Source organism: Danio rerio, chromosome 19, assembly GCF_049306965.1.
Source record: "Danio rerio strain Tuebingen ecotype United States chromosome 19, GRCz12tu, whole genome shotgun sequence".
Classification (NCBI taxonomy): Eukaryota; Metazoa; Chordata; class Actinopteri; order Cypriniformes; family Danionidae; genus Danio; species Danio rerio.
Window position 1 is genome coordinate 48,421,265 of NC_133194.1, and position 13,091 is coordinate 48,434,355.

A 13,091-nucleotide genomic window follows, 5' to 3' on the forward strand; every position below is an offset into this window, starting at 1 on the left:
AAAAGCAGTAATTAATTTTTTTTTTAAACACCATTTTAAGCTCAAAATTCTTAGCCCCTTTAAGCTATGTTTTCCCCGATAGTCTACAGAACAAACCATCATTATACAATAACTTGCCTAATTACCCTAACCTGCCTAGTTAACTTATAGAAAGTATAGAAGTGTCTTGAAAAATATAGTCAAATATTATTTACTGTCATCACGACAAAGATGAGTTATTAAAACTATTACATGTTGAAAAATATCTTATCTCCGTTAAACGGAAATTGGGGAAAAATATAAACAGGGGGGCTAATAACTTTTTTATTCTTTTATAAAGTTACATCAATGACAAATAATCAAATAAGGCTGATAAATGAAGCAGAACGAATCCCTGCACTGAATAAACCTACATTTCCCAGAAAGTGAACTTAAATATGCCGCTAAAACTGTACACTTGACATTTCTGAAGAGAGGAGTGAAGCCGTGCTGAAAGTTGGGCAGAAAAATGACTAAGACATCTGTTCATTACCCATCGTTTAAAATAAATGGACTCCTATGTTTTCACTGGCTCCCCTCTGCAGCTTCCCTACGCTCTTTTTCCCCCACTTTTTTCATTGGAAAAATGAGAAATCGCACTCGTCGATATTACTGCATGGAAAATTCCACCAGGAACAAATTCTGAATAGACTCATTATTCAAACTTTTTTTTTTCTTTCCTAAGAATTTATAATGTAATACAACAATTTTAGACAGGCTGATGCTGAATTGAAAAAGATTGTGAGCACTTTTTAGAAGAAAAAAAAAACTCAAGACAAAGACCGCAAAAGACAAGTTTTTTTTAGAAACTGCATACAAATATTACAATTAGTGTTATATTATTTAAATGTAATAACAATAATAATAATAAATATTATTATAAGAAACAAAAATCATTTGCAGTCCTTTTTTAATTGCTTTGTGGCATCTTTAGAGATATTGGAGTTGGTGAATGACCTTAAGTCATAAAATGTCAACATAAATATTAATGTTTACTTTTGATTATGATTATTATTATTATTGTTGTTGTTGTTGTTGTTATTATTATCATTGTTAATATTCATTAAATATTAGAAATACTCATTTATTTATTTATTATTTATTAATTTGTTTGTTTATTTATTTTGTTTCAAAATTGTGTGCCATCTTTATGAAATTTAAAGTTGTGTCAATCACCCTGTTAAAGTCATTAAATGTATACTTATTATTATTAATAATATTATGAATAATTATAATGATGATAATAATAATAATAATAAAATGTTTGCAATATTTATTTGTTTATTTATTTGTTTGTGTTTGTGTCAATGACTTTGTAGAAGTAATTAAATATATTGACATAAATATTAATGTATAATAATAATAAATGTTATTATTATTATTAATATTATTGTATTGTTGTTGTTGCTATTGTTAATAATAATAATAATAATAATAAAATAATGATGATGATGATGATGATGATAAAATATTTGAAATTTATTTATTATTTTTTATATATATATATTTTTTTTTTTCAAAAAAAAAATCAAAGACTTTGTTGAAGGCATTAAATCTCTCAACATAAATATTAATGTATCATATTTATTATTATTATTAATATTATTGTTGTTGTTGTTGTTCTTAATAATAATAATAATGATGATGATGAAGATGATGATGATAATAATAATAATAATACGCATCTATCTATTTATTTGTTAATTTATTTATTTATTTGCTTATTTATTTTATATGGCATCTTTATGAAAATTAAAGTTTTGTGTCAAAGTCATTAAATGTCTCAACATAATAATTAATGTATACTTTATAATAATTATAATAATAATAATAATAATAATAATAATGAAATATTTGCAATAATTATCCATTTTTTTATTTCCTTGTTTTTCAAATTTTGTGTGGCATCTTTATAGATATTGGAATTGTGCGTCAATATCCTTGTTGAAGTCATTAAATATCTCAACATCACACTTGTCGATATTACTGCGTAGAAAATTCCACTGAGAACAAATTCTGAATAGACTCATTCTTCATATTTATACATATTTATTACCGCTCCATCTAAACATGATACACTGGGGCCAGTGCTACGCCAAATCAGCCAAAAGTCACAGAACAAAGCCAGATGCAATGTGCCAACATGATCCGTCTAATCTCCTTCACATTCTCCTGTTTGTTTGTTTCTGTAAATCAGAAATCACCAAGGTGAAATGACAAATGATGCATTCATTTAGATTTCAATGGAGCAGCTTGATTGCTTATTCACGGAGTTATTTTAAAAGCGCACGCATGAACAAATATGAAGGCCAGTCAAAATTTCGGAATTAATTCAGCCAATGTTCATCAGTGTGTAAGTTTGAGCGCGTGCATGACTTTGCATGCATCATGTAGTGTTACCGTCCGTCTAGTGGTTTTACTTCTGTGATATAAATGTGAAGTTTTGCAGTTGCATGAGCATGCATCATTTTAAAGTCTTAATGACCCATGGGTCTGACTTAATTCTGCCTATGTAGGAAGCAAGGCGGCTCCTAAGGTTTAGAGCAACAGAAAGCCCTCATAAATCACTGACTCGGAATGCGCTAAATAGGGAGCAACTCCATGCATCATAAAACTGCATTTCACAGGTGACAGACGGCCTGATTTGATTACAATACAGGAGATGAGAGGTATGATATGAAACTCCAATATGCATACACAAATGTGTTTATTTTTAGGTTAAGAGTAAAATAGTAACTAGATTTTACATTAAATGTATTTTGATGTTAAAATTATTTGAAATTCAATATAAAGTTTATATATTACAATAATACATCTAAAAATACTAACATTTTTTGTGATTCAAAACTGTAATTTCTGTTACATGATCATGCAGAAAGTTTCATTTCTTTTTTTTTCCTTTTACATAAATAATATGATAATATGATGATAATACGCTGATATAATATAGCATAAGTAATATGCTGGTTTGCGGTTCAAGACACTTTTCCTATTACTACATTTATTATATTAAACTTTCAAGTTTTAAAAAAATATTAATATCAGTATTATATTAATATTTTTATAATTTATTTTAATTAATATATTATTATTATTATTATTATTATTATTATTAATGATTTATGTTTAAACTAATCAGCTCATCATCTCTAAAAATTAATAATAATTAAACTAATCAGCTCATCAATCATAAAATTATATTTAGAAACGTGGAGCTTATCTAACAACATATCTTAACGATAGCGGTCCAAAAACTAGTACACCCAATTCATATGTTATGAAAAAATATTAAATACAAATATAGAAAATGAGGAAAAATCAAGAAGCATAAAATGAAATTTAAATAGTTGAAATTTTGTAAACTGTAATTTATTTAGCAATATTTTGCTTGAATTTAATTGTATTATGTTTTAATTTCTTAATATATTTGGTGACTAAAATATTATTTGAATAAATATATATGTTTAATAAATCTGTTTTGTTTAAATGCACCAAAATACACTGCCTATATTCACTTAGAAATTAATAAAAATATTCATTTTCAAATGGGGGTATTCAATTATGTTGAGCACTCCTATAGGTGGGCATAGATTTTTTTTTTTTTTTTTATCTAGATTAATCTCACTGTAATCTTCAAATTAATCTAGATTAAAATGGCTCATTTAAAATTCTGCCAAAGGCATTCATAATATGTGTGCTACCCAAATAATGGCTAAAAGTAAGTCTTTGAGAACGGGTTTCTCAAGCCAGGTGGCGCATTAGACCAGGGGCTCATCTCCTGTTTCCAAAATGCATCACAAACTGCTTGAGGAACTGTTCTACTATGATAATTGGAGATGAAAATTGATGATGTTCAATAAGACGTACTTGTGTTTACTCACTGTTTATTCAGTTAAACATGAATGTTGAACTGTAGACCTACATGAGTTTGTAAAAGCGATTTTTGATGACCTTAATCCGACTAAAGTCATAACTGAACTAAACAGAAATGGATTTAAGACATGTGGAGTATGCAGATATTAGAGGTATTATTGAAGTAAACACATTGATCAAACTATTACCGTCATGTAGGACTTTTCACCATATTTTCTGACAAGATCCACACACACGGCTGTCAGTAAAGGACCACACGCACACACACACACATTGCGAAATGCGGAAGTTTTTTTTTTTTTTCTATCTTTCTATCAGGCATGTGTTATTAAATTCCACAACACTCTCACCAGTCCTTACTCCTTATTTGCGTCCAATAGCCCAGTTTGTCACGGGGGCATGAATGAAATGTTCATGGGTGAAAGTGAAACTGCCGAACTGCAGTTAAAGTCACCCAAAACTACAAGAAACTCTTACATGAAAGCACTTCACGTAAACACCTTAATTATATTATTGTCTATTAAGGCAAATAACTAGACTACAGATGTCCATGTTAGTGCAGTCAGTAGAATCTTCGAAGTAAGTGAAAGATCCAGAAGGGCATCCTGCTGATTTGATTAAGAAGGGCACTTTTTTTTGTCAGACGGTTCACTGGTTTGACTTTCATTCACCGTCATTCATTTTAAAAAGCACCCGGTCTAATTTATTTGTGTATGTTTTACTGGAACGCATAAACTCTACAGGTGCCTGATAGTCAGATGTGGAGCTAATATTAATCAGATTCACTCTAGTGAACTGCATCCATGTTAGCACGTAACGTTTGATGAGGTAATTTCACAGTAGGAATACGCACATACAGTGCAATTTAGCCAGGTTTATATCCGCGCTGAAATATCAAGGTGAAAGTCATCATAGCTAGTGTAGAATAGACCCAGCTCCCAACCCAATTTTGAGAATAGATTAACAGTGATGTTTGTTTTATCGCGCGATAAGAGTCTTGCGTTAACGCCAATAATGGCTGACCACTAATATAGTAAATATTAAATTGATAAAGTCAATATTTTTGTATTGTTTATATTTAATTATGATCAATGTAAAATTACCACAGCTATAAAATTATTTATTTCAGTAGTAGTATTGTTTTTATTACAGTACAGAATAAATAAGTTATGTATTTAAAATGTAAGTTATTAATTTAGTTAAAAATTTAGTTAAGCTATTAATTTAGAAAAGCCTGATTTTTTTTGTAATTACCTGTACATCGTAGGTGCCGTTGAGCACTGAAGCTCTGGGTGACCCAGCCTCGACCACAGACCCGCTCTGCACCGGCTGCCCCAGGACACGCGCTGACTCTTTGGCCTGCGTCTGGGCTGTGAACTGCACCATATTGTGAAGCGCCAGAATCTTATTGTCCAGCTCTGCGTCCTGCCGCGTCCGGTTATGCAGGCCTAGGTGGTACTTACGAAAGTGTTTGATCAGATCCGTGGGGTCGTTGCCGTAATAACCGTATCCACAAATGTTGCACTTAAAGTCTTGCAGTTTGGGAGAGGAGGCTGGAGGCGCCCCGGTTTCACCTCCTAGAGGACTGTGGGCGTTTTCAGCTCCTCCGACGGGCCGCTGTGGGTGAAGCGTGACTGGAGGAACTTTAGAGATATCCAGGGTTTCGTCAACAGGACTGTCAGAGCTAAGCAATGATGGAGGGCTTCCTGTGACGTCCCTTTCTTCTCCGTTACTGGTGCAGCTTTGTACGATGACACCGCTGGCCCGGGTGGAGATTTTAAGACAGTCTTCTTCACCTTCTGCACTCAAAAAAAAAAAAAGTATGTTTGCTCTTTGTTCAAACTACATATTTAAAATGAGCAGAAACAACATAATTATTCAGCTTTTTTTGGATAACTTGATTGTTTTATGTTCAATGCACTCAAATTTGTTAAACTAGTAAGTCAACTTAATTTCTTCATGTTCTCTTAACACAAATCAATTGTGTTCTCTCTCACCAGGATCAGAGTTGGTTGGCGAGGCCAGCGGTTCGGTGTCGGTGCCCTCTCGGCTGGAGTTTTGGCCGGAGTAATGAAGGTCAGGTTTGTTAGGGCCAGGGGACGCCGGCTCCTCCTGGTCCTCACGGTCGGCCTCTGAGTTTTGGCTCCCCGTGGTGGCGCTCTCTGGATCCGTGGCTCCGGCCAGCACCGCTTCAGCCTCCTCTTCTTCACCGCCGACACTTCTCAAAGGGGGGTTCTTTTTCCGCACCATATCTGGAGGACAACAGAAGAGGAGAACTGTGTTAGACACTAGAGAGAAGAATTTGATGGTGTTATAACATTGGATGAAAATATCTTGGTTTCACTGTATTGAATATATATATATATTAAGGGTGTCACGATCCTCCAAATCCTCGATTCGATTACATTTTCGATTCTGAAGGCACGATTCGATTTTAGATTATGAATAATTAATTAATTAATGACCAATTAATTATTTGTAGCCTACCGTTTAAACTACCTGACTTGCATGGTCTTTGTTTTACCCATAAACAAATCATACAGTAAATGAATAAAGGCAAGATACACACATAATTACCACCTGTCAATCACTTTTTTCTGCGGGACTCGTGAATAGGCAGTGATCTGTGTCGTTATAATGGCGTCGGTAAAAAAGACGCACAACCAACAGAAACCAGCCAACAGTATCTGAGGTGTTCGCTAAAATGACTAAGTACAAGTGAGTGAAAGATTGAAGCAGTCCTCTGACTGCCTGGACCTGCTGTCTCGAGCGCATGGCTGCGTGTGTCTGTGTCTGTGTGGTCACGTGATGTGCATTTTCAGCGGTAGAGAGGAAGGAGGGCTGCTCAGAAATGCTACACGCCACTGTGGATGTCAAATCGTTGTCGTTCTAAAATGCCATTTAAAAACAAAGACAGTGTAAACAGGGCCTGAGTGTGTACTTTTTGCGAGCGGATTTGCAAAGGGGGCGGGTGGAGGATCGCGATGCCGGTGTTGTCTATCAGACAAACCGTACGTAATACGTACATAGCAGAGTTTGCAAAACTGTGTTTTTTTTTGTCGACAACACGAACGTTGTCGACATAACTCACTGGAAATCCAAAATGCTTACACACCGGCGACTTCATTGAAAGAGGAGAGAGTTTAAGCTCTGTCGACGGGTCTCCTGTATCTGCAGTTCAACAAGCACTTCAACAAGCCTGTTTTTTTCCCGCTTGGCAAGCCAAGCTGACGTGACATGGGGGCGTGGCAGCATCGACGATTCTATTTTTGGATTTGATAATCGAAATTAAGCATAAATTTCGATCGATTTCGATTTTTAATCGACACCCCTAATATATATATATATATATATATATATATATATATATATATATATATATATATATAATGCAGCGGATGCCCTTACAGCCACAACCCAGTACTGGAAAACACCCATACAATCTCTCAGCTTATAGACAAACCAGCTGATCAACGTGTCTTTGAAATGCTCCAGTGTCCCTGTATGTGTGTTTACACTCAGTAAACAGCAATGAGTTTGGTGAACTGGTGACCTTCACAGCCAATCACAATCATTTCTGTTGCGCACGTGAAAACGATAGCAAATCAGCGGTGTTTAAGAACGGACTCAACATCGCTCAAATGGACGTTTTTAAAATTACAGCATCAATTGGTACTGAATTCCAGTATTATGACAACCCTTGTTGTCTGCTACTTGTGTAAATGAACTGTTTAGAACAAATCATTACAAACAAATCACTGATTAAGACAACAACTTGTCACCACCTACTGGTGGCTTTAGTGTACTGCATTTATTTATACATGACAGGCCTACTAAACAGTGGCGCAGTAGGTAGTGCTGTCGCCTCACAGCGAGAAGGTTGCTGGGTCGATTCTCGGCTCAGTTGGTGTTTCTGTATCGAGTTTGCATGTTCTCCCTGCGTTCGCGTGGGTTTCCTCCGGGTGCTCCGGTTTCGACCACAGTCCAAAGACATGCGGTACAGGTGAATTGGGTAGGCTAAATTGTCCATAGTGTATGAGTGTGTGCTGGAAGGGCATCCGCTGTGTAAAAAATGTGCTGGATAAGTTGGCGGTTCATTCCGCAGTGGCCACCCCAGATTAATAAAGGGACTAAGCCGACAAGAAAATAAATGAAGGCCTACTAAACAACACTAAAACACACTCTGAAATAATTATTGAACAAAATCCCCCCTTTTTTCTTCTTAATATTCACACACTCCTACTCACCATTACTCAAGAAACACGCTCACTGTGTGGTGCTGTCTGCTCCATGCTAAAAAACAAGCAAGTGGCGCCCATTCTGCTCTCCATAAAAGCTTCTTCAGAAAAAGAAAGCGCAATAAATATAAAAGCTTCTTTCTTCAATTGTTCTTTGATTCTCTGAGACCAAAAGCCCGAGAAACGGTTCTGCTCCTCCAGCTCAATCCATAAACAGCAATGAGGTTCTAATATCGGTGACTATGCCGGCGCCGGCCTTTGTTGATGACGTTTTAATGAATAAAATCTGTGCTTATGTCACTGATGTGGCTTACAGACACACATTTTAATCAGTTACCAAAATCAAAGATGATAGAGAGAGAGAGAAATAGGGAATTTATAAAGTGATTCATAGCGAAAAATTTCCATCAGAACTGGATGAGGTCATGCGTGTTTGTTCATAGCAGGCAAATCGCGCTATTAACTAGACTTTCCTTTGGCGCAGACGTCAATTTCTGCGAGCGGGTTCGAATGGCACACACCAGTTAAACATCATTTTGCGTTGCGCGTTGGCCAGTTTCAATTGAGGGCAATTACGGTTTCTCATGATTTAACAAAACAGGGGCCTGTCTTATTTCGACAGACCGTCCAGAGCAATTTCCTCATTTAGTCTGTGATGCAAATGGATATTAAATCAAGCAATTCCAGCTTCGCAGAGGGGCCACACCTTAACCAGAGCTAAGTTAATAAAAGCTTTTGAGAAAATCTAATCACAAATAGAAACCACACCCTGTCACGCCACACACAGCATCTCCCGCTCGCTGCAGATGAAGCTTCCCAGCATCTAAACACACACAAATAAACTGATATTGATGAGAAACGCACCTGTCATATTACTATCCTTTAAAAAAAGTGAAATGTGAAGAGAAATTTTGAGGTGCAACTAACATCGGATGGCGTACATTTGTAATCTGTCATATACCATTCAAAACGGCACATCATCACCGCATCGTATCGAGAAACGCAATCAAAGGTAAAACACTGCATGCGAACCACAGCCTGACAGCTAATCTGAAACATGCTGATGAGAATGACAAATAAACTAAACGGTAATTACCAATCCACACGCTAAAATTGTTCATTTGTGGATCTGATGCACGGTTTTATGCCCAATTGCAAACATATCTAACATAATGGGAAATCTAGAATTTGTCTTTTTTAATTTACCAAACGTCAATCAAACAGTAAATAAATAACTATATTTGCATGTTTTTTTTCATAAGAGTAGAAAACACCACACTCTGGATGAGTAAAGCTATTATTATTATATTTTTTGTCATTTAACTGTGTTAAAGGAACAGTACATTAAAATATAAAACTCCATGAATATACTGTGTATGTATATATATATATATATATATATATATATATATATATATATATATATATATATATATATATATATATATATATAGTTACGTTAAAATTATTTAATCTGTTAGATATTATGCAGTGCTGATGGTGAGGAAAAAAAATCCCACAAGCCAATCACAAACTTTGATCAATTCAATAAGTCAGTTTACAATTCAAGTCCAAATGATAGGATCTAATGATTATGTTACCTGAATAGCATATTAATATACAGAACAATGTCTTTTAAAGCTTGATATTATTCTTTAAAAGTTCATTAATGAAACCAACATCTCTAAAAAAATTAATATATAGATAGATAAATAAATAAAATGGAATCATAATCATAAAACCTAATAATTCAAATTATTCTTTTAAAAAGTTTATTAAATGAAACCAACATATCTACAAAAATAAACAAATAAATAAACAAACAAATAAGTAAATAAATAAATAAATTGAAATCACAATCATAAAACAATATAAATTCTCTATGAAGATCCTGTACATATTCATTTAGTTATACAATAAAATATTTCATCAGTTAGATATTATGCAGTGCTGCTGCTGAGCAAATAATAATCCCGCAAGCCACTGACCAACTTGGATCTGTTCAATAAATCAGTTTATAATTCAAGTCTAAATGATTAGATTTAAAGTTACCTGCATTTCAAAACAGAAATGCACATTAATCTACAGAACAATACGACTACTTTTGTTTATGACTTGATATTATTCTTTAAAAGTTCATTAATGGAACCAACACCTCTAAAAATAAACAAATAAATAAATTGAAATCACAATCATAAAACATAATAAATCAAATTCTCCATGAATATACTGTAGATATTTATTCAGGCATTAAATATTTCATCTGTTAGATATAATGCAGTGCTGATGGTGAGAAAATAATAATCCCACAAGCCACTGACCAACTTGGATCTGTTCAATAAATCAGTTTACAATTCAAGTCTAAATGATTCGACCTACTGATTAAGTTACTTGCATTTAAAACCTAAAAAATGCATAATAATCTGCAAAACAATGTGACTAATTTCCTTTATGACTTGATATTATTCTTTAAAAGTTAATTAATGGAACCAACACCTCTAAAAATAAATTAATTAATTAATACCACAATCAAAAAACCTAATAATTCAAATTCTGAAGACACTGTACATATTTTAAGTTATGCTAAAACTATTTCATCTGTTAGACAATATGCAGTTCTGCTGGTGCGCAAAAAGAATTCTCACAAGCCAATCACAATCTAGCATCTGTTCTGTAAATCAGTATACAATTCAGGTCTAAATGATTTTATCTACTTAATATCTGACTAGCATATTAATCTACAGAACATACAGAGATCTTCAGATTCACTGAACTAGCTCTCAATTTCTAAGAATAAAAAAATGAGACTCAAAACTACAAAGCATCTGAACCAACACAGAGGAAATAAAGGAGCGGAGTGGGAGGATGAGAAGTTTTTAATACCTGATACGGTGTACAATTGCATTAAAACTTCCAGGGGAAAAGCAGCGAGACATTACCATTCCAGGCCGCCGTCAGAAAGCGAATAATCTGCTTTTATAGCTCCCAGGCTTTCACCGCGTTGCTGTACCAGTCGATTCAAATCACTAGTTCACCATCCACCCCCACTTTTTCCTTTCCTATATTAAACTTCTGCTCTTCGGTTATTGTGCCTGCTCCAGAACTTACTTAATAAAGTATAATATGCTTTTTGAAAAGGACAGGACAATCAATTTCCTTAATTAAAAAAGTAAGGGAGTCTGAATGAAGAGCACGACACTTGAGCTTATGCATTTAATGACAGGAGTCAGGAGTGAATTTGAGCAGTTCCTGCAATATGGCTGTGATATTTGCAGTAAAATCTCAAATAGGGCTGCATGATTCTGGCTGAAATGAGAATCATGATTTATTGTGCTTAAAATCAAGATCAGGATTTCTCATGATTCTGTAGATGTAAAATAAAGGTTTATACGAGTCGGCTATAAATAGTATTTCTCAAACATATGGTAAAACAACAATAATAATATTAGACATGTGTGTAGGTCTACTGTTGGTTAAAATGCTATTTTTTGTAAAGACCTAGAATGGTGGACTTGAATATACTTTAAATACAGCTAAAACCAGATGTTTACATACGCTGTAAAAATGTCTGAAGGTAAATCATACTAAACGTTTACTATTTTAGGTCTGTTAGGATTACCTAAATGATTTACATTTGTTAAATGCCAAAATAATTAGAGATTTTTTTAAGACTTTTTTATTAATTTTAAGACAGTCAAAAGTTTACACACATTTCCTTGTTTTTTTTGTTTTTTTTAGCTTTGCTTTTAAACTTTATAACTTTGGTCAAATGTTTTGGGTATCCTTCAACAAGCTTCTCACAATAGTTTACTGGAATTTTGGCACATTTGGGTGTCTTGCTCGCACAAGCTTTTTCAACTCTGCCCACAAATTTTCCATAGAATTGAGATCAGGGCTTTGTGATGGCCACTCCAAAACATTCACTCTGTTGTCCTTAAAGCACATTTTCACTAATTTGGCAGTATGCTTAGGGTCATGGTCTGTTTGGAAGACCCAATAGTTGTAATTTCCTGGCTGATGTCTTGAGATGTTGCTTCAGTATTTCTACATGATGTTCTTTCTTCATGATGCCATCTATGCTGTGAAGTGGACCAGTCCATCCTGCAGCAAAACAGCCCCACAACATGATGCTGCCGCCCCCATACTTCACAGTTGGGATGGTGTTTCTAGGCTTGTAAGCTTTCCCCTTTGTCCTCATTATGGCCAAACAGTTCAATCTTAGTTCCATCAGAGCACAGGACATGTCTCCAAACATTAGTCTTTTCCCAGTGTAATTCAGCTAATTGTAATCTGGCTTTTGTTGTTGATTTTGGCTTGTTGATTTTCCCATGTTGCCACACAAGGAAGCAGTGTGTTTGAGGTGTTCCTAAATGCTATTCTACAGTTGTGCCTCCAATGAATTCAAATGTTGTCAATTAGCCAATCAGAAACTTCCAAAACCTTGACATCATCATCTGAGCTTTTTCAGAAGCATAATAATCATATTGTATGTAAACTTGACTTTCAAGAATTGTTATAACAATTTCTCAAACAATATCTCTCTCATTATTCTGCTATTAAGCAGAACAGAAACACATTTGATCTCCTAACTTACCTAAAAGAGAAAAAGTTTAGTCGCATTAATATCTGACTTTTTTGTAATAGTTATATCTCTTTTTACACAGTGTATGTACACTTTTGGTTTCAACTGTATGTCCTGGTTGTTAATTCACAGTAAAGTGATGACACCATATTATAATTATTCATAATTATGAAGTTGATTTATTACGTTTAAGACATGTGCTTGTCATTTGTCATTGACATCATTATTAGACTATTTTTTCCACAGGTGAAATTAAACATTTGTCATCAGATGATCAGATTCCTTCTTGCTTTATATTCAACATTAAATAGGCTAGAATAGTTATAATAGTCTAAATAAATATGAAATTATAGTCATGTCGCAAAATATTTGCGTCTTGT

The 13,091-nt window shown here is 34.1% G+C and overlaps 1 protein-coding gene across 5 annotated transcripts in view; it reads right to left on the bottom strand.

Moving 5' to 3' along the window:
* Nucleotides 1-13,091, bottom strand: part of trps1 (trichorhinophalangeal syndrome I) — a 270,301-nt gene that overhangs the window by 192,019 nt on the left and 65,191 nt on the right. For all 5 annotated transcript variants that reach the window (XM_073931220.1, XM_009294450.5, NM_001177934.1 and 2 more), the window contains 2 exon segments: nt 5,889-6,143; nt 5,146-5,690 (listed from right to left, as the gene is read on the bottom strand). In XM_073931220.1, the coding sequence (XP_073787321.1) occupies nt 5,146-5,690; nt 5,889-6,143 (800 nt within the window).